The 26,986-nt window shown below is 43.5% G+C and overlaps 1 protein-coding gene across 3 annotated transcripts in view; it reads left to right on the forward strand.

Moving 5' to 3' along the window:
• Positions 1 to 26,986, forward strand: part of LOC144890817 (T-cell surface glycoprotein CD4-like) — a 71,089-nt gene that overhangs the window by 27,743 nt on the left and 16,360 nt on the right. The window contains exons 2-4 of one of the 3 annotated variants that reach the window (XM_078772661.1): positions 9,170 to 9,514; positions 9,624 to 9,854; positions 12,245 to 12,484. In XM_078772661.1, the coding sequence (XP_078628787.1) occupies positions 9,170 to 9,514; positions 9,624 to 9,854; positions 12,245 to 12,484 (816 nt within the window). Of the gene's footprint in view, positions 1 to 9,169; positions 9,515 to 9,623; positions 9,855 to 9,983; positions 10,600 to 12,244; positions 12,485 to 26,986 lie in introns of those variants that run through there. The other 2 variants (XM_078772665.1, XM_078772670.1) reach the window with 2 other exon arrangements.

Here is a 26,986-nt window from a genome sequence, read left to right on the forward strand (position 1 = left end):
CCACCGATGCCACCGCAAACTGGTTCCCGCATAGCAGCGAGTCGAAGCTGCGTGGTGGAGTCAAAGCTGCATGGTGGAGTCAAAGCTGCGTGGTGGAGTCAAAGCTGCATGGTGGAGTCAAAGCTGTGTGGTGGAGTCAAAGCTGCGTGGTGGAGTCAAAGCTCATCTCTCTTATGGGGGCGTTGCGTGATGGGCTCGCTCTCTGACGCATCTGCCGACTCTCTCAAAGATCTTCCTGCGCGTCTCTCTCAAAAGGCTTGCGTGTGCTTTTATTGCGCCTCGGGCGATCAAGCCGCCAGCCTCCAGGACACGCCCATCGGTGAGCTCGCCTCGGCCTTGATTGGTCGCGAGGGCTCACCGATCCCACCCCTAGAGGAGGCGTTGGCAAGGCCACGCCTTGTTCCTGGCGCTGGGCTGACTCCTCCCACCTTCTGCTCCGAGATGACCTCGTGCTCAATGGAGTATTGCGGCGAAAAACACGGTCCCAAAGCAGCAGCGGCGAATGCAGAAAACCGCACGCAGAAAACCGCCCAATGCAGTTGGTAATGGCTGACAAAAGGGGAATTGGAAGGGAATCTACCTTATTTGAATTCGGTGCAATGGAGTGTCAATTAATGGAAGACAAAGCCTTAAACTAATACACATAATAAGGAGATAACTACTGAACAGGGAGATATATGATTTGCTACGTGATTGTATATGGAATAACTAAGGGGACGACCTTTGACCTTTATACACAACCTGGAGGGTGATATTTTACAACAATTCATTACACTGACAACAATACAAAAAAAAACCCACAACACAATTCTCAAATCCACAACAATATATATATAGTACATTCAGAAAGTATTCAGACCCCTTCACTTTTCTCACATTTTGTTATGTTGCAGCCTTATGCTGAAATCGTTGAAATTCATTTTTTCCCTCATCAATCTGCACTCAATACCCCATAATGACAAAGAGAAAACAGGATTTTAGAAATTTTTGCAAAATAAAAAAACTGAAATATCACATTGACATAAGTATTCAGACCCTTTGCTATGACACTTGAAATTTAGCTCAGGTGCCTCCCATTTCTCTTGATCATCTTTGAGATGTTTCTACACCTTGATTGGAGTCCACCTGTGGTAAATTCAATTGATTGGACATGATTTAGAAAGGCACACACCTGTCTATATAAGGTCTCTCAGCTGACAATGCTTATCAGAGCAAAATCCAAGCCATGAGGTCGAAGGAACTGCCTGCAGAGCTCAGAGACAGGATTGTGTCGAGGCACAGATCTGGGGAAGCCTACAACAAAATCTCTGCTGCATTGAAGGTTCCCAAGAGCACAGTGGCCTCCATAATTCTTAAATGGAAGAAGTTTGGAACAACCAGGACTCTTCCTAGAGCTGGCCGCCCGGCCAAATTGAGCAATCGGGGGAGAAGGGCCTTGGTAAGAGAGGTGACCAAGAACCCGATGGTCACTCTGGCTGAGCCCCAGAGATCCTGTGTGGAGATGGGAGAAACTTCCAGAAGGACAACCATCACTGCAACACTCCACCGATCTGGGTTTTATGGCAGAGTCGCCAGACGGAGGCCAAACAGTTCAATCTTGGTTTCATCAGACCGAAGAATCTTGTTTCTCACAGTCTGAGAGTCCTTTAGGTGCTTTTTTGCAAACTCCAAGTGGGCTTTCATGTGTCTTTCACTGAGGAGAGGCTTGCATGTATGTATGTATGTGTGTCCGCTCTTCACCCATTGGTTGGATAGCTGAGCTAACGCTAACCACAATTGTAAGCTGAAATACTTAACCTGAAGCACCCAGAGGACCAAAAAGACCACCACCCACCCCATCCCCCCTCTGTCCCCTCTGAGGACCCAAAAGACCCCAAGGACCCGAACACCAATAATACACGGAGGACCCAAAGGACCCAGAGAAACCAAAAGGCCCAGAGGACCCCAAAGATCCCAAATACCAAAGACTGAAAAGACCGAATGGACCCCAAAAATACCCTGAAGACCCCGAAGACCAAAAATACCCCAAAGACTATAAAGACCCCAAATACCCCGTATACCCCAAATACCAATATGATTCCGAAGACTGAAATAATTCTGAAGGCCTAAAATACCCCAAAGACACAAAAGATCTCAAAGATCCTGAAAGACCCCGAAGAAACAAAACACCCCAAAATTCCTTGAATACCCCGAAGACCAAAAGACTGAAAAGACCCCAAAAGATCCTTAAATACGCAAAAGACCCTTAAAGACCAAAACGTCTGAAAATACCAAAAACCTCTCCCCTGTACAGTCTGCACAGTGATGAGTGGAGTGGGGAGGAGTGAGGGGTTGGAGAGGAGTGAGTGGTTGGAGAAGAGTGAGAAGGGGAGAAGAGAGAGGGAGGAGAGAAGAGAGAAGGAGGAGATAAGAGAGAGAGGGGGGGGGGGAGAGGAGTGAGGATTGAGAGGGAGGTAAGGGAATGGGAGAGGAGAGGAGTGAGGGGAAGGAGGGAGGAGTGAGGGGTAGAGGAGAGTGAGGGGTAGAGGAGAGCGAGGGGTCGAGGAGAGTGAGGGGTAGAGGTGAGTGAGGGGTGGGGAGGAGTGATGGGTGGATTGGGGTGAGGAGGGGAGAGGAGGGGAGAGGAGGGAAGAGCGGAGAGGAGGGAAGAGCGGAGAGGAGGGAAGAGCGGAAAGGAGGGAGAGTTGTGTTCCCTACAAGGGAATTAGTTATTTATTATACTTCGTAAAAGTACTGTGCCTGAAAACTGAAGTTAGGGATCTAACTGTAGTGTAATTATATATATTTTCATATTCCCAGGGTATATATAATGAGTTTATTTCAGGCGAGTTAACTCTTCCAAATATGTAATTAAACAATACTTCAAAAAACTTTGTACGTAATAAATTGTATATGTGGACTAACTATGGAATACAATCTCTCTATATATATAATGGAGCAAGTGTTTGTGATTATGTATGCATGCATGGATGTATGTATGTATGTATGTATGTATGTATGTATGTATGTATGTTCTTCACCCATTGGTTGGATGGCTGAGCTAACGCTCACCACAATTGCAACCTGAAATACTCAACCGAAAGCACCCAGAGGACCCAAAAGACCACCACCCACCCCAACCCCCCTCTGAGGACCCAAAAGACCAAGAGGACCCAAAAGACCCCAAGGACCCAAACACCAAAAATACACCGAGGACCCAAAGGACCCAGAGAAACTAAAAGAGGAAGTGGGACCCAAAAGACCCCAAAGACCAAAAAGACTGAAAAGACCCGAAGACCCCAAAAACCCCATAGACCAAAAATACCCTGAAGATGCAAAAGACCCCAAAGACCCTTAAATACCCCAAAATCCTTAAAGACCAAAAGACCAAAAAATCCTTAAATACATGAAAGACCCTAAAAACGAAAAAGGCTGAAAATACCCAAAGACCCAAAATACCCTGAACACCCAAAACACCCCAAAGACCAAGAAGACCCCAAAGACTCTTAAATACTCAAAATACCCTGAAGGGAAACCTAAATGCAATTATTTTTTTTTCCAAAAACCATTGATAATTAAACACGGTCTAATTTGAAGGGAATTTTGTTTCTCTTTGCCAATCACAAAGTGCCATAAAAAGCCCTAGACTGTCGATTTTCGAGATGGCCAATGACGTCACATTGTGAACTCACTAGGTATGAGATTATTATGAGATACGGGTGATGCATCACGGGTGATGAAGGTTCTGCTCAAGTTTCATTGAAATTGTGTGTGGAGTTTCAGAGAAAATAGCAAATACCTATTTTGGGGAACAACCCCATGTACACTCCCCTGGGGCCCGATTTATTTTTTAATGCTGTGAACAAACTTTGGTACAAAAAGGGTGTTGAAGGTTGTGGTCAAGTTTTAACGAAATTGTGTGTGTAGTTTCAGAGAAAAGAGCAAATACCTATTTTTTTTGGAGGGGGTGTGGCAACCCCCCAGTAGACCCCCTCAGGGACCGATTTTTTTTTCTTAGTGCAGTGAACAAACTTTGCTACATCACAGTATGATGAAGGTTGAGGTCAAGTTTCATCGAAATGGTGTGTGGAGTTGGACCCCAAAGTGTGTAATGTGTAGAAATAGTGTGTGTAGTTCCAGAGGAAAAAGCAAATCCATATTTTGGGGGTCAATCCTGGATCCACTTTGACCCCCGGTCACCCTGATGTTTTTCATGCCATGAACAAACTTGAGTTGCAAGACACCAAATATCATTTGTGCCAAGTTTGGTCACAATCCCATCAGCGGTTTCGGAGAAGAAGTTTCAATTATTTACGGACAGACGGGCGGATGATGTGCCATCGCATAAGCTCCCCAAAACTACGTTCCAGGTGAACTAAAAATCATCAAAGTGGTGTTTAGATAGTGGATGTGGTAAACTACACATAGGTATTTAGATAGTGGATGTGGTAAACTACACGTGCATATATACAGCGCCTTCAGAAAGTATTCACACCCCTTGACTTTTTCACATTTTGTAGTGTCACAACCTGAATTTAAAATTGATTATACTGAGATTTTTTGTCACTGATCGACACATAACGTCAAAGTGGGATACGGGTGATGCATCACGTCAAAGTGGAATATATATATTTTAGAAATTTCTGCAAAATAATTAACAAAACATAGGGGCAATACCCCTGGTGCTCACCTGGTAGAATAAACAGTATACTGCACTGACTAAAGGTATTTTAAACCAATTTCAATGCTTGCTAGAAGACAGGACAGCATGTAGAATCATACTAACATAATCATAAGACTAAACAAACAAATAAAAAACCACCTATTTTGGGGGGTAACCTCCCCACACCTTCCCACCCCGTGTACTTCCTCAGACCCCAATTTTTCCAATGCCTTGAACAAAGATTGGTACATCATGGATGATGAAGGTTGTGGTGAAGTTTCATCAAAATTGTGTGTGAAGGTTCTGAGAAAAGAGCAAATACCTATTTTTTTGGGGGGAGGGGGTCAAAACCTGGACCCATTTTGACCCCCCGAAACCCCTTAAAGGGGCAGATCTTTTATAATGCCGTGAACAAACATTGGTACATCATGGGTGGTGAAGGTTGTGGTTAAGTTTCATCGAAGTCATGTGTGTAGTTTCTGAGAAGAAAGCAAATATCTATTTTGGGGGAGGGGGGGGGTGAAAACCTGGACCCATTTTGACCCCCGTAGATCCCCAAAGAGGCAGATTTTTAATGCCGTAAACAAACTTTAGTCACAACACAACAAATATAATTTGTGCCAAATTTGGTCGAAATCCCATCAGCGGTTTCGGAGAAGAAGTTTCCAATGTTGATGGACTGACGGACGGACGACGCGCCATCGCATAAGGTCCCCTGAACTTCGTTTCAGGTGAGCTAATTAAAAGCTGAAATGTCTTGCGTCAATAAGTATTCAACCCCTTTGCTATGACACTCCAAATAGAGCTCAGGTACATCCAATTTCCTTTAATCATCCATGAGATGTCTCTACAACTTGATTTGAGTTCACGTGTGGCCAATGCTATTGCTTGGACATGATTTAGAAAGAAACACACCTTTCTATTTAAGGTCCCACAGGTTACAGTGCATGTCAGAGCAGAAACTCTACCATGAAGTCCAAGGAACTGTCCATATAATTCTGGTATTCAATTGTGAGGAGGCATAGATCTGGGGAAGGGTATAAAACAATTTCTGGAGTGTTGAAAGTTCCTAAGAGCACAGTGACCTCCATCATTAGAAAATAGAAAGCATATTGAACTACCCAGACTCTTCCTTGAGCTGGCTGTCCGACCATACTGAGCAACCGGGGAGAAAGGACCTTGGTAAAGGAGTTGACCAAGAACCAAATGACCATTCTGACAGAACTACAGAGTTCGTTGGCTGAGATGGGAGAACCTGCCGGAAGGACAACAGTTATAACAAAATGAGGTGGATGAGTTAGTTAGGTGACAAGAAGAAGCCGATTCCATTTAGATTTAGGTCCAGATCCAGATCCGGCCTCTCAGTGAGATACAAAACTGAAACTGTTCAGCCTGGCGGAGGTATGTGATCTACCGAGTGCTGTTTCAGAGTGCGTGAGTTCGTGCGAGTTCCAGACTCCTCAATACCTTAAGACCCCTTGACACCCTGAAGTCCCCGAAACGCCCGAAGACCATTGAGATTCTTAAGACCCCTCAACACCCCTAAGACCTCACAATTCCCCTATTATCCTTCAGACCCCCAGGATCACAAGACCCTTAAGACTCAAAGACCTCCCACAACCCCAAGTCCCTTACGACCCCTAACACCCCCAATAAACCTAAGACTCCTAAGGCCCCCAAACCCCTTAAGACCCTCAGAGGGTGGGTATTCCGTTGATTCTTTTTAAAATTGACAAAATTCAAACATAAAAGCCTGTCCCATGACTTTTGACTTTGATTGCAAAATAATTTGATGTGCCACATCCTCAGACATTATTACACATACAAGCAGAACACCCACCCTCTTGGGTGGGTAAAGTTTCTGCATTACTTGCTGAAAAAAGTATCGTCTGTGTTTTGCAAGAAGACTATAGATTTGTGTGTGGTGTTATAGATGGTCTAAAGCGTGTAAAGGTCTAAAGGCATATAAACTGACTAAAATGCTCTATGTGGTCTAAAAGGTATAAAGCTCGAAATGGTCAAGGGTCCAAGCAGTCTCAGGGGTGTAAATATGTCTAACAAGGCTTAAGGGTCTGCAGGGTCTAAGGGGTGTTAAGATATAAGCCTCTAAGGGGTCTAAAGGGAGTCATGGGACTAAAGCCCATCCCCACCTTCCCAAGCCTCCTCCCCCCAAGCCCGCTCCCTCTCACAAATCTCCCGATGTCCATGCTCTCAAATGTTGTGTGTGTGTGCTTCCCCTTCTCTCCCCATCTTGTCTACCGCTTCCTTTATTATATGTTTTGTGTGTCTGTTTGTTTTTTGTGTAATAAATGTTAACACTTTCACGAGCCTCGATCACGTACACAAAAAAAAAGAAGTGTGTAAAGGTCTAAAGGGTCTGTGGGGTTTAAATGTGTCAAAAGTATCTTAAATGTATAAGGGGTCGAAAGGGGGCAGAGTCTAAAAGGTCGAATGGGGTCTATAGGGTCTTTTAGTTTGAAAGGGTCTGAGGGAGACTATAGGCCATGGTGTTCTAAAGGGTCTGTTGGAGTCTATGGGGTGTTAGGCTTCTTCAAGGTCTCACGGGGTTTAAATGGTCTAGCGGGGTCGATAGGATCTAAGGGTTCTAAGGATTATATATGGTCTACCGGTTCTAAAAGGTCTTCTGGGTCTTCCGAGTTCTTTGGGTCTTTTGGGTTCTCAAAGTCCTCGGGGTATTTTGGGTCTTCGGAGTCCTCAGGTTATTTTGGGTCTTTGGAGTCCTAAGGGTATTTTGGGTCCTTGGGGTATTTAAGGGTCTTTGCAGTGTTTTGGGTCTTAGAGGTGTTGGGGGGAATCTTAAAGGGTCTTCAAAGGTCTAAGTGGTCTCAGTAGTCTAAAGGGTCGAAAGGTACAGTAGAAGTAAATAATAGACGTACGTAATTAATAGAAGGATGCAACTGAGTTCAAACAGTACGTAATTAATAGACATATAATCCCACAGCTTCACGGACAGACGGACGCCAAGACAGAGCTCCTTTTATATTATAGATGTCCAATCAATTGAATTTGCCACAGGTGGACTCAAATCAAGTTGTGGAGACATCTCATGGATGATTAAAGGAAATTGGATGTACCTGAGCTCTATTTGGAGTGTTATAGCAAAGGGGTTGAATACATATTGACTCAACACATTTCAGCTTTTCGTTTTTAATTATTTTGTAACAAATTATAAAAAAGAAATTCCACTTTGACGTTATGGGTAGATCGGTGTAGACCAGTGTGGTGTAGATCAGCGACAAAAAGTCGATTTAATCAATTTTAAATTCAGGCTGTGACACAACAAAATGTGAAAATGTCAAGGGGTGTGAATACTTTCTGAAGGCCCTGTATTTTTTTTTTTTTTTTTGTATACAGAATCGAGGTTCGTGAAAGAGCTAACATTTATCACAAAAAAAAAATCAAACAGACAGACAAACAAAAACATACAAACAAAACAGGCAAACAAACAGACAAAACAGTATGGATGTGCTAAACACGAAAGGAATGGGTCCAGTCATTGTCGATTGGAGTATTCGGATGGAAGGATTCACATGACTCATAATACCCCATCTCCTCCCCGAAATGAGGTCACACCTGTTGGGACTAATAACGGTCCTCATACGAAACCCTAAGGTACCAAACTACTTACAACCTACCAGCGTGGCGTCCTCCCATTCACTGTTTGCTTCATTAAATGTCCACACATGTGGGAATTGGGGTTAATGATCTTTGTGACGTAGCAAGCGGTTAATCAACACAAATAACCACTCCATTCACGTCTTTATTCACCCGTCGACCTTTTAATATAAAAATACAATACTTGTTCGAGGAGGTACAGAGAGCTCGTTCGTTCAACCAGAGGAATCGGGTTCTATATATATATATATTTTATGCAGAATCGAGGCTCGTGAAAGAGCTAACATTTATCACACAAACAAAAATCAAACAGACACACAAAGTATATAACAAGGGGAGTGGTAGACAAGACGGGGAGAGAAGGGGAAGCACACAAGTACAACATTTGAGAGGAGGGACATCGTGAGATCTGTGGGAGGGAGAGGGCTTGGGGGAGGAGGCGTGGGAAGTGGAGGGGGGGGGGGGATATTTTCTACCCATTGGACCACAAGTACCATCGACTCTGCAAAGCTGTTATATAATATTACTTGGAGTGGGGAAACAAGAGGGGATGGAGGGGGTGACATCTTCCAATTTGATCACTTTACATGCACGATTGTGAAAACGATAAAAGAAGAAGAAGAAGAGGACTGTGAATGGTCAAATAATTCTTGATTCGTCACATTTTTCTTTCCCGAATAGCGGATGAGCGGGTGATTGGGGTGGGGATTCGTACCTGCTACCCTCCCCCCTAAATGCTGCACTCTTCCATTGGGATTTAAATGTTTTGTTAACTTCGGTGGTTGATATCGATCCGATGATTCAGTTATATTCAAATAAACAACATTATCAAATCTGTAAATATTTATAAACAATTATATAATAACTCACAATGTTTTCTTGTGTTTTCAGGTGTTGAACACACACGAGCTGTGGAAGAGAAATCCGTGTTTGCAGGTGTGGGTGACGCGGTGACGCTGCCATGTTTGTTCAACAGATCATTGTGGAGAGAAGGGGCTCGGATGGAATGGTGGAATAACAGCGTCAGCATCATGCACCAAGACTTCCGGGATGAAGGATTCACTCGGCGTTTATATAATAATCTGAACATTACCGGTTATGGAGTCAAAGAAGGAGATTTTTCTCTCCTTATCTCACCTGTAAGTTATTTAGATTCTGGAACATTCACCTGTAACCACGTTAATCTTTCTGACAAACGAACCAAACTCGCTGAGGTAAAACTCGTCACTGCTGAAGGTGAATATTTATCATTATGTTTATTAATAAATACAATCATTGAATAAACACAGGTGTGAATATAAATTAACGAAGTAATTAATTACAATATAATGTTTGTTCTTCACAGTGACGAGCCGGGGGGACCCGGTAAAGGAAGGTCGTGAAACCACCTTGAGGTGCTGGATCCATGGTGCTGATGGTGACGTGGAGTGGATGAGGGGGCACCTGTCGGTAGGAAAGGGACAGGTAATGAGAGTTTCACAAATGGGGATCACTGATGGGGGTAAATGGACCTGCGTCGTCTCCACAATGAACAAAACTCGTCTCACCATCAATCACTTTATCAACGTCTATAAACGTGAGATAATTATTTAATTATTGTCTTATTATATAATTTATCTTTAGTTTCACTTTTATTCACATTTGTTATTTAACATTAAACATTCAATTTCTCGTGTTATTAAACATCCCATTCCCTCTCTTACAGGAGGATCACGTGATGGTGTAAAGAGATGTATTTTTATAACTCCAGTTAACAGTAACATCACCTTACCAGGTGTGAATGATCACAGCACTCGATGGTATAAAGTGAATGAATCAAAATCTCTGATGAAGGATCGAGATGAACAAACAAATGGGAAATTCACAATCACCGAGGATTTCTCACTTAGAATCTCCGATGTTCGTCCCGAGGACACCGGACATTACGAGTGTCGATCTGATCGGGATATTTACAATACTAGGGCATGCCCGTACTATATATCTATCTATAATTCCAGTAATCTCTGTCTGTACGTTTGTCTGTGACCGCTGTTTCTCGACAACCACGGGTCCGATATACTTTTAACTTGCCAGGTATATTGCTGGGGACCCGAGGATGTGCCTTTTCAAGGTTTCATATTAATCGGACAATTACTTACCGAGCTATGTCCAAAAAACGATTCAACCAATCAGAGAGCAGCGAACGATCGCGTGTGCCGAACGTGGCGGGCACACTCTGCCTCGGATGGCACATTTGAGAGCGTATTCATTTATTTCACGTTTGCAAACTATGTTGGCGTTAAACTATGTTTTACAACTAATAAAAACGAATTTGCGATTCATTCGCTTTCCTGCGCGTTTGTGCACGCGATGGCGATTTCTTTACCAAACTCCGGAAGCCGTTCGCTTTGGACCAAACCATTGCATGTAAATAGAGGGGGGGGATTGTCACCACTCGCAAGCCGTTCGCTTTGGACCAAACCATTTCATGTAAATAGAGGGGGGGGATATAATTTTAGATATAGATATAGTACGGGCATGCCCTAGTATATCTAAAATTATATCCCCCCCCTCTATTTACATGAAATGGTTTGTTCCAAAGCGAACGGCTTGCGAGTGGTGACAATCCCCCCCCTCTATTTACATGCAATGGTTTGGTCCAAAGCGAACGGCTTCCGGAGTTTGGTAAAGAAATCGCCATCGCGTGCACAAACGCGCAGGAAAGCGAATGAATCGCAAATTCGTTTTTATTAGTTGTAAAACATAGTTTAACGCCAACATAGTTTGCAAACGTGAAATAAATGAATACGCTCTCAAATGTGCCATCCGAGGCAGAGTGTGCCCGCCACGTTCGGCACACGCGATAGTTCGCTGCTCTCTGATTGGTTGAATCGTTTTTTGGACATAGCTCGGTAAGTAATTGTCCGATTAATATGAAAACTTGAAAAGGCACATCCTCGGGTCCCCAGCAATATACCTGGCAAGTTAAAAGTATATCGGACCCGTGGTTGTCGAGAAACAGCGGTCACAGACAAACGTACAAACGTACAGACAGAGATTACTGGAATTATAGATAGACTAGGGCATGCCCGTACTATATATAAGCTAGGACGTGCCCGTACGTGGGTGCCCGTTCCTTGCCAAAAAAAAAAAAAAAAAAAAATTTGTGTAGGGGTGTGTGTGTGTAAACATCCTAGGGCGTGCCCGTACGTGGGTGCAAAAAAACATGCGTGCAAACAACAACAACAAAAAAAAACTTTGAAACCACGTGGCAATAACGACCACAGAACCCCCCCCCCCCCCCTCTATTTACATGAATGGTTTGGTCCATTCGCAACGACCACAGAACCCCCCCCTCTATTTACATGCAATGGTTTGGTCCAAAGCGAACGGTTTGGTCCATTCGATGTGATTCGATGATTTGATGTGAATGGTTTGGTCCATTCGCAACGACCACAGAACCCCCCCCCCCTCTATTTACATGAATGGTTTGGTCCATTCGCAAAGCCAAAGCGAACGACCACAGAACCCCCCCCTCTATTTACATGAATGGTTTGGTCCATTCGCAAAGCCAAAGCGAACGACCACAGAACCCCCCCCCCCCCCCTCTATTTACATGAATGGTTTGGTCCATTCGCAACGCCAAAGCGAACGGCGAACGGCTAAATCGCCATAGCTCGGTAAGTACTTGTCCGATTAATTTCAAACCTTGAAAAGGCACATCCTCGGGTCCCCAGCAATATACCTGGCAAGTTTCAAGTATATCGGACCCGTGGTTGTCGAGAAACAGCGGTCACAGACACACAGACACACAGACACACAGACACACAGACACACAGAGATTACTGGAATTATAGATAGATATCGATCATCATCATCGTCACAGGTAAGCTGCTCCACCTGTAGTTATTGTAACAGAAACATGATGAGTTTCAAATAGGTTTTTATTGTTAAAATAAACAACAACATCTTTACTTTCACCTCCAGCCACAGTGACTCCAGGGAAAAGAGTTTCCAATGGAACTGCAGTGACTTTCAACTGTGAACTTTCGCATCCTGTACCTGGTGTGACGTTCGGGTGGCGCCATGTAACGTCTGATCGTGACGTCACAAACCAGCCCAGTTTCACTTTCACATTTGTTCCTGAAGATGCTGGAAAATGGATGTGTGTTCTGTATGGAGAATCAGGAAGAGTTATCACAACAATCTCACAAACAATTACAGAAGGTACGTTTATGGATTTATTGTAAATGGTATAAACACGAGTGTGAACGAACGATTTGTTTATTACCTGCACTCGCAAAGCGAAAAGCAGGGTTCGGCATTCGGGTGCGTGCATTCCGTCCGTACGTGTCTGTATGTTTACGTGGTTTGAAGTCGACCCAACTACAAACTGTTATTTTTAAAATTGATTTATTCATTCAGTTGGTCCGACTGACACGAAATTTTATCATGTCATCGGTGCCTTCGTTATGACGTCATGATTTGACAAGTATAACGCTTCATCCGATCAGTATGAATTTTTTTTCTCAGCAACCGTTGGTCTGATGAACACGAAATTTTCACCATAGAAGCGCCTCTTCCTGAAGAATAAGTTAATGATAATCATGACGTCATAGGTCACGTGGGTCAGGCACCATCTTCGAAAAACTGAAAAACGTTGCACATCTATATCTCCACAACCGCTCTATGGGAAAAAATTGAAACGTGGCTCATTGTAAAGAACTCCGCATGGGGAATAGGTGTTGTCAACGATGACGTCATTGGTGTGGTAATTATGACGTCATAATTCGCTTCGTCTGATCAGTTTGAAATTTATTGAGCATGATCTGTGCAACAATTATATTAGAGAATATAAATTTATGATGTAATAATCGCTCACGTGGTCTGGCAGCCATATTGGATCAAAGAAAAAAAAAACGTTCACAAACAAAAGAGTTGGCTCGCACCAAGATGACTGCACAGGGCAAGTATTCTATGAATACCATCTGGTTTTATTATTAATCGAGACTGGCAGGAAACCTTATATGTATCATTCTCACCACTGGATACTTTAGTGCAGCGGTCTTCCTCTTCTGTGAAGAAATTCAAACCATGTAACATCCACGATGTACATTATAAGGTTTATGTATCTATATAAATAAAAACGAAAAATACGGTGAAGCCAAAGTGACCAATGTGTGTACATCTATTAAGTACGTACTATTTGAACTGAGTAATGTACTGTACTTCTATCAATTTTCAATCACATCGTATTTGACTTGAGTACATCCATTCATTATATATTGTTAGGCCATAACTATTCCTCCATTTTCAATTTGGCCGTTGGACATTTCAGTTTATTAAAGATAAAATACCGAGTTTATTAAAGATTTCGACCTTTCAGACCCTGTGGACTCTTTAGAGTTTAAACCTTTAAGGATCTTCAAACCTTCCAACCTTTCATTTGCAATCAATGAACCTTTCATTTCGTAAATTATTTCATTTATTTGTAAATTAGATTCCGTACTCTATCCCAGGGATTGACAAGATCGCCGAGACGGACACACACACTTCTCTTCGCTGTTTAGCCTGGATTTGGATCTCGACCCAACTACAAACTGTTATCCCAGTGTGTCACAGGTAGGGTGATGTCATCAGTGTGTGTCGTCCCTTGAACCACCTTTAGAGGCCATTTTTCCCCACAGAGCAGGGGATGGCCTTTTTTGAAGCAATGTTTTATGGCCGGATGCCCTTCCTGCCACCAACCCTGTTGGTCGCCTCTTGCTACACACAGGGAATTACCAGTGAACTAGTACTCAATTTGCCGACATCGTAAAAATGACAGGCTGAGTCAACCCCCCTGGTGTTAATTCAGCAATCGACCGGGATTCGAACCCAGGATCCGAGGATCCCAAGCCGGCACCCAAACCGCTAAGCCAACACCAGGCTTCGTGTGTGTCGTCCCTCGGATGGACGTTAAGCTGGGTAGATCCCACCATGTCCTTCATGAAGAGTAGGCAAGTTATCAGCGACATTCTGGTCAAATGACAAATTATTGTCCTAACTGCTGGGAAGGTAATGGCAAACCGCCCATTATCACCCTTGCAAGCAGCTAATGACCTGCCTTCAGGTAAAGCACCCAACCAATCAGTCTTCTCAAGATTTTATACACCGCTCCTTTCCTAGTCCACATCCAGGCGCTGCATGACGTCATCGCCAGGCACCGAAGTACTCAGTTTTCACTGTTTGTATGTTTGTCCGGACGATATCTCGGCCATCCTTTGAGATAGGAAGTTGAAATTTGGCCACAATAATGATCGCAAGTACTTTGGCAAAACGGTATTTTTTATTTTATTGATGAATCAATGAATTGATTAATTATTTAATTATTGGCGATTTATTAAGTTCATATTAATCTTTTCTTTCTCATCTTTGCAATATCTCAGGTACCTTTTGAGTTAGGAAGCTGATATTTGGACATGACAATGATCAAGTGATTTGGCTGCAAAGGATATTTTTGATTTATTGATTAATCAATTACCCATTTAATTATTTGATGAATTACTTAATTAGGTTTTTTAAAGTTACAGATTTGGATGGAAGGTCGTGGTTTAGCTATTATATTAGCCAATTGATTAATAATTTAATTATTTTATGATTATTATTTATTTATTTTTATTATTAATCACTTATTTATTTTATTTCTCATCTGGGCAATATCTCAGGTAACATTTAGCTCGGAAGCTGATATTTGGACACAAGTGTTTTTTCTTTGTATGCTCAGTCAAGGCTCGTGTAACAGCTAACACAAAGAACATACAATAACGAGAGCAGGAGACAAGAGGGTTGAGAGAGGGAAACACAACACCAGTAGAAACAGGGACATTGGGGTCCACGGTATAACCAAATGGACACTGCAAGAACTTTCAGGAAAGAAATTGGAATTTGAAGGAGGTGGATTTAGGGTGGATTGACGAGGGTAGAAAATATCAAGACTTTCGATGGGGAAAGATAAGAGATGGTGGCGGATAGCTGTTTTGAAGACATGGAGGGATTGACGAGATTGTGGGAGTTTGCTCCAGAGGCGGGGAAAAAAGAGGAATGAAAGAGCGAAGGTGAGCAGAGAGTCTCGATTTTGGCAGTTTCACCAGAAGATGGTTGCTAGCAGATCATGTGTCCTGCAGGAATATTTGGAGGACAGAGCACAGATAGAGCTGGGGGAGCTAGGCCGGAGAGGAGTCGGGAGAAGACAGAAAGACCACCAACCTGCCTGCGGTGAGAGAATGAAAGGTCCTCAGAATCAGCTTCATCACGGGAGATTCCAATGATTTCAAAAGCCTTGCTTTCTACAGCGTGAAACCGAGCTCGGTGTGAGGCAGGAGCACCAGCCCAGAGGGGAGAGCAGCACTCTATCAAGCTGCGGATGAAAGCTTTGCAGGTGGTGAGGAGCTCAGTGGTGCCGAGGAAATTTATCATTCATTATCTTCATTAATAAAAAGTAGAACAGGTACAGAAATGGTACAATGGTACTGATAACTATACATCACGTTCCACAAATCGAGGTCTTTTCAAAGAGTCATCTTCATAAAATGACTAATTAAGGCAAAACACTAATGACTAATTCAGCTTAATTGTTTTCAGAAAATAACTAATTGAGGAATGACAATCAGTTATTTTGGCATAAATAGGACAAGTCAGGAGACAATGATGGTTCACAAGCGAGCGGTATTCAATGACAAAGGTCAAAACCGACATTGAAAATGTATAAATAGGAATGTATTATCTGTTATGAGACTAGTTAGCTACACAATACCGAAAATTCGGTTCGATTCCGACAACTTTGAAAATTTGAACTTTGTGACCTTGAAATGTCAAAACGAAGGTTACTGACCTTCAAATGAGATAGAAAATAATGTATAATCAGTTATGAGGTTAGTTTGCTACACAATACCGAAAATTTGGTTCGATTCCGACAACTTTGAAACTTTGACCTTTGTGACCTTCAACGGTCAAAGGTCGAGGATTCTGAAATTTGTTGGAAAACTTGTATTTCATTATGTATGTGATAATATAAGATCATGTACGACATGTCACCCTATCAGGAAGCGAACAATGTAATAAAACCATCAAAAATTGACTTTTCTAAATTTTGTGACCTTGTGACCTTGACCTTGGGGCGAAAATGAAAAATCGAGCACCGTGGGGTTATACACATGACATTGGCCTAACCAAATATCGAAACCCCTGTCAGATTCCACCAAACCCTTCGGAGAAGATGTAGCTTGAACTCGATTACCCCCTAAAAAGACATCTTTTTCGGGCGTGGCTCCGCCCACAATGGGCTTAATACGCCCACTCGAGGCAGGACACAACTAGATCATGATATCAACCTCCCACCCAAGTTTCATCAAGATCGGATGATATCATCGGGTAGTTATGCTGCGGACAGACAGACACACACACAGACAGACGCACACACGACGAATATAGTGGTCACTTGATAACTCGTGAACCAAAAAAAACAATCTGTTTCTAGCTTTAGATTGGTGAACAAATTAATTGAGCCAATTGACCCAAAATCCCAAAATATGTTGGTGCAGGTCGTCTGTTGTCGGTGGCATACATTGTTCTCCTTGTGACAAAGCCAATCAAAATACTCTGTGCCGTGTATCACTGACGTCAGGTGTCAAGTCTTGACCATAAATAGCACAAACAATAGCTCCAGTACAGCCTCCAATACAGGTTGTTATGTTAAAATCAGCCCCCAATTGTGTCAAGCCTTGCACTAAGTCTCACTTTAATACACTAGCGAGGTACCCATGCTACGCACGGGTGGGAGGCCAGAAGCAAACAGACATTGCCGAAACGGCGAATGCTAAAGCATGAAACCAATAAATTCCACATTCCTGGAGCACCCTCAGTCGCATGTCAGACATGGACAGCAAGTTCGCGAAGGACTTCCATGAAAAACGTACCCGCTGGCAAACAAACGGGTACGTTTGTTCCATACCCAGTCAATGGCGAATCTGCATATGGCGATCCGCAAATTTCACGTTTAGAAAGTAGAAACCGTCACGGCATTCCGTCATTCACTTGAACTCAATATCTCTTTTTAGCTGTGATTAGCAGCTCTATGAGAGGACCGCGTTGTTGTTCTTGTTGTTGGGGTGCCTTTTTGAATAGCGCATGCGCATACACTCGGACGTGCGTTGGTATGAGGTAGGAACATATTGCAACGGATATCCTCATGATTCTAGACGTCACAGCTGGTGACCACACTGTGGTAATTTTCCTCTTGTTTCATTCCAAACAGCATAACTTCAATCACAAATTAAATAACATGAATATTAAAAAATAAACTTTTCACAACATTCGTGACATAAACAAATATTTAAATCCTGATGTGAAGTTCCGTACGGGTGGGAGAATACAATATTACGAATTCAAAATCGTAATTGTATTCACTCTATTCCAATCATCAATTGAGGCTTTAACAAAACAATTAACATGATTAACGTTTAACGATTTAACATTACGATCGAATGACGGTTGTATTTGTATACAGTATTATCAAACCAGTGCATTGCCGTCATCTGTCCACGTCATCTGTCCACGTCCGCATTCGCGGCAGGTTTATAATTCTCATCAAAATCTAAACAGTATTTGTAGAATTTCAACAAAAGCCACATCACTGTTCATATCGGTAAATATTATTCCATCCTGTTTGGAAAAACTGGAAAATTGGAAAACTTGGAAAACTTGGAAAAACAATATAGCCTATTTTACTCCCAGGGGTCCCAGGATTACCCACCCATAATATCGTTGCGATCGGTTCAGCCGTTTTTGCGGTACATTCGAACGGACGGACGGACATTTGGTGAATTATAGTAAGATGGTGGTAAATGTTCTCCTTTTACCATCGCCATAAAACGAGTTTGTGGAGTCACACCAGTTTAGAGTATAAAACTCATTGAGACTTTGAGACAATGGCTCCCCAAGGCCGTCTTTGATGCGCCCGATATCAATCACATGGGCACATTTTTGACGCCAGTTGAAAAAAAACAAATTTGCTGGTATTTGTGGACTGAGAGCAGCAGCGATCATTGTGACATCATTATCTGGACTGTGAATGTCAATATCACGATGACTGGAACTGGCGAGCTTTGCATGGAGGAGGAGACGGGTGTCGGTCTCCTCGTGATCGCACTGCAACTCATCCACGAACTGGATATATAGCTCACCTGATGACACTTTCAACACGTGACATTGGTCAGAATGTGTCACATAAATGCTGTATTCTCGCCCAGATCAGGCAGTTTGCTTGACCTACAAATGGCGAAGATGAAATCAATCAGTGCTTCGTTAATCTCACCCCTCGGGAGAAATTTATTTCACCGACTTGAACTTTGTGGTCGGGTCTGTAATCTTCAGACTATGGAATGTGATGTGTCGTATATGCAGTGTGAAGTGCAGTATATGGAATGTGATGTGCAAAGTGCAGTGTGAAATGCAGCTATGGAGTGTGATGTGCAGTATATGGAGTGTGTTGTACAGACTATGGAGTGTGATGTGCAGTATATGGAGTGTGTTGTACAGACTATGGAGTGTGATGTGTAGTATATGGAGTGTGTTGTACAGACTATGGAGTGTGATGTGCAGTATATGGAGTGCGGTGTACAGTACATGGAATGTGATGTGTCGTATATGCAGTGTGAAGTGCAGTATATGGAATGTGATGTGCAAAGTGCAGTGTGAAATGCAGCTATGGAGTGTGATGTGCAGTATATGGAGTGTGTTGTACAGACTATGGAGTGTGATGTGCAGTATATTTACCAAGGCCAGTGTGATGTGCAGACTATGGAGTGTGATGTGCAGAATATGCATTGCGAAGTGCAGTTTGTGCAGTATATGCAGTGTGATGTGCAGTATATGGAATGTGATGTGCCGAGTACAGTGTGAAGTGCAGTAAATGGAGTGTGATGTGCAGTTTGTGCAGTATATGCAGTGTGATGTGCAGTATATGGAATGTGATGTGCAGACTGCAGGGTGATGTGCAGTATATGGAGTGTGATGTGCAGTAAATGGAGTGTGATGTGCAGTATATGGAATGTGAGTGCAGTATTTGGAATGTGATGTGCAGTATATGGAGTGTGATGTGCAGTGTATGCAGTGTGATGTGCAGTGTATGCAGTGTGATGTGCAGTAAATGCAGTGATGTGCAGTAAATGCAGTGTGATGTGCAGTATATGGAATGTGATGTGCAGAGTGCAGCGCATGTGATGTGCAGTATATGAAGTGTGATGTACAGTATATGGAGTGTGATGTGCAGACTGCAGGGTGATGTGCAGTATATGGAGTGTGACGTGCAGTATATGGAATGTGATGTGCCGAGTACAGTGTGAAGTGCAGTAAATGGAGTGTGATGTGCAGTATATGGAATGTGAGTGCAGTATTTGGAATGTGATGTGCAGACTGCAGTGTGATGTGCAGTATATGGAGTGTGATGTGCAGTGTATGCAGTGTGATGTGCAGTAAATGCAGTGATGTGCAGTAAATGCAGTGTGATGTGCAGTATATGGAATGTGATGTGCAGAGTGCAGCGCATGTGATGTGCAGTATATGAAGTGTGATGTACAGTATATGGAGTGTGATGTGCAGACTGCAGGGTGATGTGCAGTAATTGGAGTGTGATGTGCAGTATATGGAGTGTGATGTGCAGTATATGAAGTGTGATGTACAGTATATGGAGTGTGATGTGCAGACTGCAGGGTGATATGCAGTGTGATGTGCAGTATATGGAATGTGATGTGCAGTATATGGAGTGTGATGTGCAGTATATGAAGTGTGATGTACAGTATATGGAGTGTGATGTGCAGACTGCAGGGTGATGTGCAGTAAATGCAGTGTGATCTGCAGTATATGGAATGTGATGTGCAGAGTGCAGCGCATGTGTTGTGCAGTATATGAAGTGTGATGTACAGTATATGGAGTGTGATGTGCAGACTGCAGGGTGATGTGCAGTATATGGAGTGTGATGTGCAGTATATGCAGTGTGTCGTGCAGTATATGCAGTGTGATGTGCAGTATATGGAGTGTAATGTGAAGTATATGGAATGTGATGTGCAGAGTGCAGTGCATGTAATGTGCAGTATAATGAGTGTGATGTGCAGAGTGCATGATAATTGTGATACTGCAATCAGGCAATGTCACCACTTACCCATCTAAATCTAGCATCTTAAACCTGACCAGTCTAAATCATTTATCGAAGCAGTCACGATACTTATTCCATCTTACCTTAAGCCCCTGTCACACCTTGACGATTTAGCCAGCGTATGCCGACGTATCAAAATTGAGTGCTGGTGTGAGTCATACGCTGGCATACGTCGACAAATTTTGTGCATGCACAAAATTTGTCGACGTGCTCGGCGTACTACGACGTATGCCAGCGTGCTTCAGCGTGCTCTTAACGTATACAAAACTTACCCATAACGTATTCGACGTGTGCCAGCGTATTCGCCAAATTTTTCATACGTCGGCATACGCTGGCTAAAACGTCAAGGTGTGACAGCGGCTTTAGAGAACGGACATATTCTGTGCTTTTACCAAGGCCAGATGCAAAACACAGAATAAGAAAGGCTTCCCATTATATTTTTCCTCACACCTGACTCACCTCACACCGACATGGGGGCTGCCATTGGAAGACAAGTCGTGCAGGTGTTTACAAAAATACGGGTTCTGATTGGCTAAGAGTGCTATTACTATGCCACCTGGCCAAATTACTCCGCCGCTCAAGCCCCATGACACGCTTCCACCTAGAGAAATGAGTGCTTGTAACTCGTACCCAATGCGAATCATTGGGTTTCGTTCACTCAGAGAACTTTAAACACACAACAGGAAATACCATTTTATCCATATTCTCAGTTCGACAAGTCGCACCTCTTCCACGGATCAAAATGATAGCAGCGGACTGCCCACAGCCCACACGCGCTCTCTCGTCTCGTGTGACTTTTAATTTTTCCTGTGACTTTTAATTGAGATGGAACCTTCCAGTGGGTTCACTTCTAACGCAGGCCAAAGATAGACCAGGTTGGTGATGACCCGACTGCAAAACTTTGACATTAGCAGTTCTACCTCCGGATAGTTGGAGAAATAGTCCAGAACCAGTGGATACGGTTTACCAGCAAAGAGGAGGATGGCACAGCCAACTTTGACACGTTTTCTTCGCCTTCCACGTGGCTGTTGGAGTTCTGCTCATTGAGCACTGCGGTGTTTCAGGCACACTTCACAATGGCTCTCATCGTCTTCAATCTAGCCATTCATTGCTGGCCATTACATGGCCTTCGGTGCCCTTCATATTGCATAGGCAGAGGTCGTGGATTCTACTGAGCATGCCACTGTGCATGTTGAAGGAAACGGCTATCCGTTGACCTTTTATCGGTATTCCATCTACCTCCTCAGTTCATCCTGAAATGCAGAGTATGGCTTTTATTTTAATAAAATAAAAATTTCCTCCAGGCCCTCTCCCTTCCACACATCTCCCGGCTCTCGGATGTTGTGTTTGTGTGCTTCCCCTTCTCTCCCCATCTTGTCTTCCGCTCCCTCTTTTTGGGTATTTTGTTTGTCTGGTTGATTTGTTTCTGAAGTAAATGTTAGCTCTTTCACGAGCCTCGATTCAGTATACAAAAAAAAAAAAAAAAAAATGTCCCCCGTACCACCGCGGAGCGAAAGGGGGACTATGGTTTTCCCCTCCGTCCGTGTGTCCGTCCGTCCGTCCGTGCGTGCGTGTGGGCGTGCGTGTGTGCGTGCGTGCGGGCATGCGTGCATGCGTAAGCGAAGGACCGCATTCGAATTTGGTGTGTGGGTGCGACCCACGTCAAAATCCAAGATGGCCGCCGCCATGTCTGTCTGAACCTTTTGAGCTGAATATCTTGAAAAATAAGCGAAGTACCAACTTCTAATCTGGTGTGTGGGTGTATCTAGGCACAAGGAAGAAGGCTATTGAAAATTGGGTCGCCACGTCAAAATCCAAGATGGCCACCACCATATATATATCTGAACCTTTTGAGCGAAATATCTTGAAAAATAAGCGAAGTACCAACTTCTAACCTGGTGTGTGCGTGTATCTAGGCATAAGTAAGAACGCTATTGAAAATTGGGTCGCCACGTCAAAATCCAAGATGGCCGCCACCATATATATGTCTGAACCTTTTGAGCGAAATATCTTGAAAAATAAGCGAAGTACCAACTTCTAACCTGGTGTTTGCGTGTATCTAGGCATAAGTAAGAACGCTATTGAAAATTGGGTCGCCACGTCAAAATCCAAGATGGCCACCACCATATATATGTCTGAACCTTTTGAGCGAAATATCTTGAAAAATAAGCGAAGTACCAACTTCTAACCTGGTGTGTGCGTGTATCTAGGCATAAGTAAGAACGCTATTGAAAATTGGGTCGCCACGTCAAAATCCAAGATGGCCGCCTTGCGTCTTCCACTTTGTCAACTCGCATTACTTCACTGACGGGGAACCTCGGCGTAACGCTTGTTATTATTATTTTTTAATACAAGATCGAGGCTCGTATAAGCGCTGACATTAATCACAAAAAAAAAAACGGACACATAAAACATTTAATAAGGGGAGCGGTAGACAAGATTGGGAGAGAGGGGGAAGCACACAAACATAACATTTGATAGCAGGGACATCGGGAGATCTGTGGGAGGGAGAGGGCTTTGGGGGAGGAGGTGTGGGAAGGTAGAGGCATAAAACACATGGATACTGCAAGGACTTCCAGGAAAGGGGGGTCGGGATACTTTGGGCATTGTCTACAAATTTCCGTGATGCTGTTGCTCACCTGTTGTTTATATCGTTTTGGATTGGATAAAGTCTTGTACGATGAACAAACGCATTTTCTTCGTATTTAAAATGTAATTATTCTGAAACCTGATTTTCAGCGTCATTATTGCTGGTCGGTGTTTTCACGTGATGAATGGAGCTGAGTTTCCTTTGATTCAACACGGCCAATATTGAGCTGTAAAATGATGTTTTCCACAATTTGATATCGTGATTAAAAGTCGTGCGACAGTTGTTCTGCATTAACCAAATGAGTCGTTCGTTGTCAATCAATTTAAAGTCCGAACGTCGGTTTAACTTCCTGTTTATTCTCTTCACCCTAGTCATCTGTTTAATGTCATGTGATTTAACGTTTTTAAAGAACATTTAACATTTAAAAAATAATTTGCTTCATAAAACTTTACCTACTGACTTATGTACTGACGGGTTTTAACATATTGTCGTGTCGACCCTGCAGTGAAGACCTCAGGGTGACAGATGACCAAACGAGCCTTAACTCCGAGGCGTATGAGCCGAATCTATGGCGATTCCTTTGTATGGCGCGCGAGGGAAACGGAGGTCCCATGGTCTTACCTGAGTGGAAGGATGCGACGGGTGGTTATCCAAAATCACAAACACAGAAACGAACAAGACAGGCACGACAACGGAATGCAATAAATACGGGGTTTAGTAAAATAATGCAAAGTAACAGGGAAGGTGAGGTGAGCTAAAATTCCTAAATGACGGACCCTCCATATGGACTCATATACAGACACAGAGAGAAATTAGAATTGCACTCAGTAGAGAGCATACGTACATCCGCCTGGTTGGCCATATCACTCAATGGTGAAGAATCACTTAAGAGATTCTACTTGCCGGATCTGAATCTTCACCAAAATTGAATCGATTCTTCCATGTCACACATACAACCTGTCCACCAAGTTTTGTCCAAATCCATCCATAACTTTTTGAGATATTCCACTATATCGTTTTTAGTCCTATCTCTCAATGGTGAAGAATCACTTCAAATTAAATAAATCTCATATCCAAATCCACATTGAGATCTTCATCAAAATCAAATTGAATCGACCTTGTCAGACACCCAACCGGTCCACCAGGTTTCGGCCAAATCCGTCCACAACTTTTTAAGATATCCCGCTATTAATTCGTTTTTGGCCCGATCTCCCAATGGTGAAGATTTACTTAAAATTAAATAAATCTCATATCCAAATCCATATTCAGATCTTCACCAAAATCTAAGCGTTTCGCCCTTGTCACATACGCTACTTCTCTGCCAAATTTCGTCCAAATCCGTCCACAACCTTTTGAGATATATTGTTCACAAACTAACAAACGGACAGACAGGGGTGAAATCATAACCATCCACCTTTGGTGGTGGAGGTAAAAATGAAAAGAAAATGTGTTTGTGTGGTGCGCTGGCCGGTATTCAGCCTGGCGTCCTGAAATGGCCCTCAAAAACCTGGTGGTCGTCGAATGGGTCCTGAGTCACTGCATGGGAAAACGCACGATTGCGCGAAGTCGCACCGCAGCCAGCCACCCAAGCAAGGCAGCGGGTAGAATCACCGCCCTTGGTCCTGCACATTTGGCTGCACAAAGCTTCAGCTGTCTCTCAGGCACACCCAGCACAAAGCGCAACACGATCGCGTCCTCTCTCGTCGGCGACCAGGCATGAAGAGATGAAAAGGGAGAGAGCAAGAGAGACTGCCTCCGACCAAGCCAGAACCACACGAGAGCACGATTTAAAAGGCCGTCGCTCGCCACTAAGCCCAGGACAGACACACACACACACACACACACACACACACACACACACACACACACACACACACACACACACACACACAGAGACAGAGAGAGACAGAGAGAGACAGAGAGAGAGACAGAGAGACAGACAGAGAGAGAGAGAGAGAGAGACAGAGAGAGAGACAGAGACAGAGAGAGAGACAGACAGAGACAGACAGAGAGAGAGACAGAGACAGACAGAGAGAGACAGAGACAGAGACAGAGACAGAGACAGAGACAGAGACAGAGAGAGAGAGACAGAGACAGAGACAGAGAGAGACAGACAGAGAGAGAGAGACAGAGAGAGAGAGAGAGAGAGAGAGAGAGAGACAGAGACAGACAGACAGAGAGAGAGACAGAGACAGACAGACAGAGAGAGAGACAGAGACAGAGACAGAGACAGAGACAGAGAGAGAGACAGAGAGAGAGAGACAGAGACAGAGAGAGAGAGACAGACAGAGAGAGAGAGACAGAGAGAGAGAGAGAGAGAGAGAGAGAGAGAGAGAGAGAACAATCATGATCCCTTCGCTTTTCTTCCTCCGTTCTTGAAGGTTCCCGTTGACCAAGCGAGGCAGCGGGGTGTGACCCTTTAATCACAGCGCTCACTCCAATCATGATTCAATCACCCCCATCATTCTTCAACCAATCCTCCTTCGGGGCGTGACCTCACGGCCATTCTTGACCACCCATTGAGAATTTTCGGCTGGGTGGGGTGTACTTGTCGGTTGTAATGTCTGGGTACTGTCGGCGATTATGGTTGTTGTTGTAATGGCGGTCTTTTTTTAGATGAAATAAAACATAAGGGAAAAATCACAGCGCAATTACACACTGGGGATTATTCTTAAGCCCTACCTCATCAGCATAGCTCCACCCCTCGTATGGAGACCCATAGACGATCTTACCCGGACAGTTGGCCTAATGGATTCCGACTTAGTTCCATGAAGGTGGGCTTCTTTTTTGCTTCCTCAGAGCATTCTAATGTATACAGTTCTATCTCGACTGAGGTATTTCATTACCTACCCCCACACACATAACAATATATATGTAGGGTGCCCCTTTATATGAATATTTCTTTCGCATTACTTGGTTCCTCCTAAGAACACAAGGGTAGTACAGCATGCATGAGATTTTTTGAATGTCCCTTATTGTCTAATGTCTGGCATTTTCCACAAGCCATGGAGTGTCCCTTTTTTGTTGTTGTTTGGCATTTTCTCCAAGCTATGGAATTTCCTTTCTTTTCTTTGCCACATTGCACACACCATATAAAGGGGTCGTTTTTATGCCACTGGCATTTTCCCAAGAATGTCCTTCATTTTCTATGGCCATCACAATGATGGATGAAAAAAATGCATGCTGACATCACATACATCAATTAAAAACCAACCCATTTTCCACGGTCTGTATGGGGGTCCTGCCCGACACTGCAAACCATCTCTCCCATTGCTCGTCATGAAATATGGTATCAATCATATCTTGGACAAAGAAAAAATTGTGCCGCCATTCTTTTGGTTCTTCTTTCATTCTTTCAGCACACAATTCATTGTATAATTCTTCATTCCCCATCCTCTGGTCGGCTCAGCGCACTCCCACTCATCGTCCCAACACACCTGGTCACAACAACGCACAAAATCGCACCTCCTGTCTGCGAACCCTGGCCAAATCACCTGGATTCATACCCGCCGTACAAAACAACATCAAGCTCACCCTGTTCAATACCCGGTCCCTCAACAACAAATGCCTCATCCTGAACGACTACATCCTGGAAAATAAACTGGACTTTCTCTGTCTCACTGAGACCTGGCAACAATCACTGGACTACTACACGCTCAACCTCACCACACCCAATGGATATTCTTACATCAATAAACCACGCTCGGACGGCCGAGCCGAGGTGGTGGAATTGCCGTTATTCACCGACAAGACATCAAGACCAACCTCATCTCCATCTCATCTGCTCCATCATTTGAACACCTGGCTTTTAAACTCTCTGGTCACACACAGTCAGTCATGGCTGTTGTCTACCGCCCTCCCAAACCACACCCATCATTCCTGTCTGACTTCTCCTACTTTCTGACCCAGCTATGTTCCCTCTCCCCCTCAATCCTCCTCCTTGGTG

Source organism: Myxine glutinosa, chromosome 1 (assembly GCF_964187855.1).
Source record: "Myxine glutinosa chromosome 1, kmMyxGlut1.1, whole genome shotgun sequence".
In the NCBI taxonomy this organism is placed as follows: Eukaryota; Metazoa; Chordata; class Myxini; order Myxiniformes; family Myxinidae; genus Myxine; species Myxine glutinosa.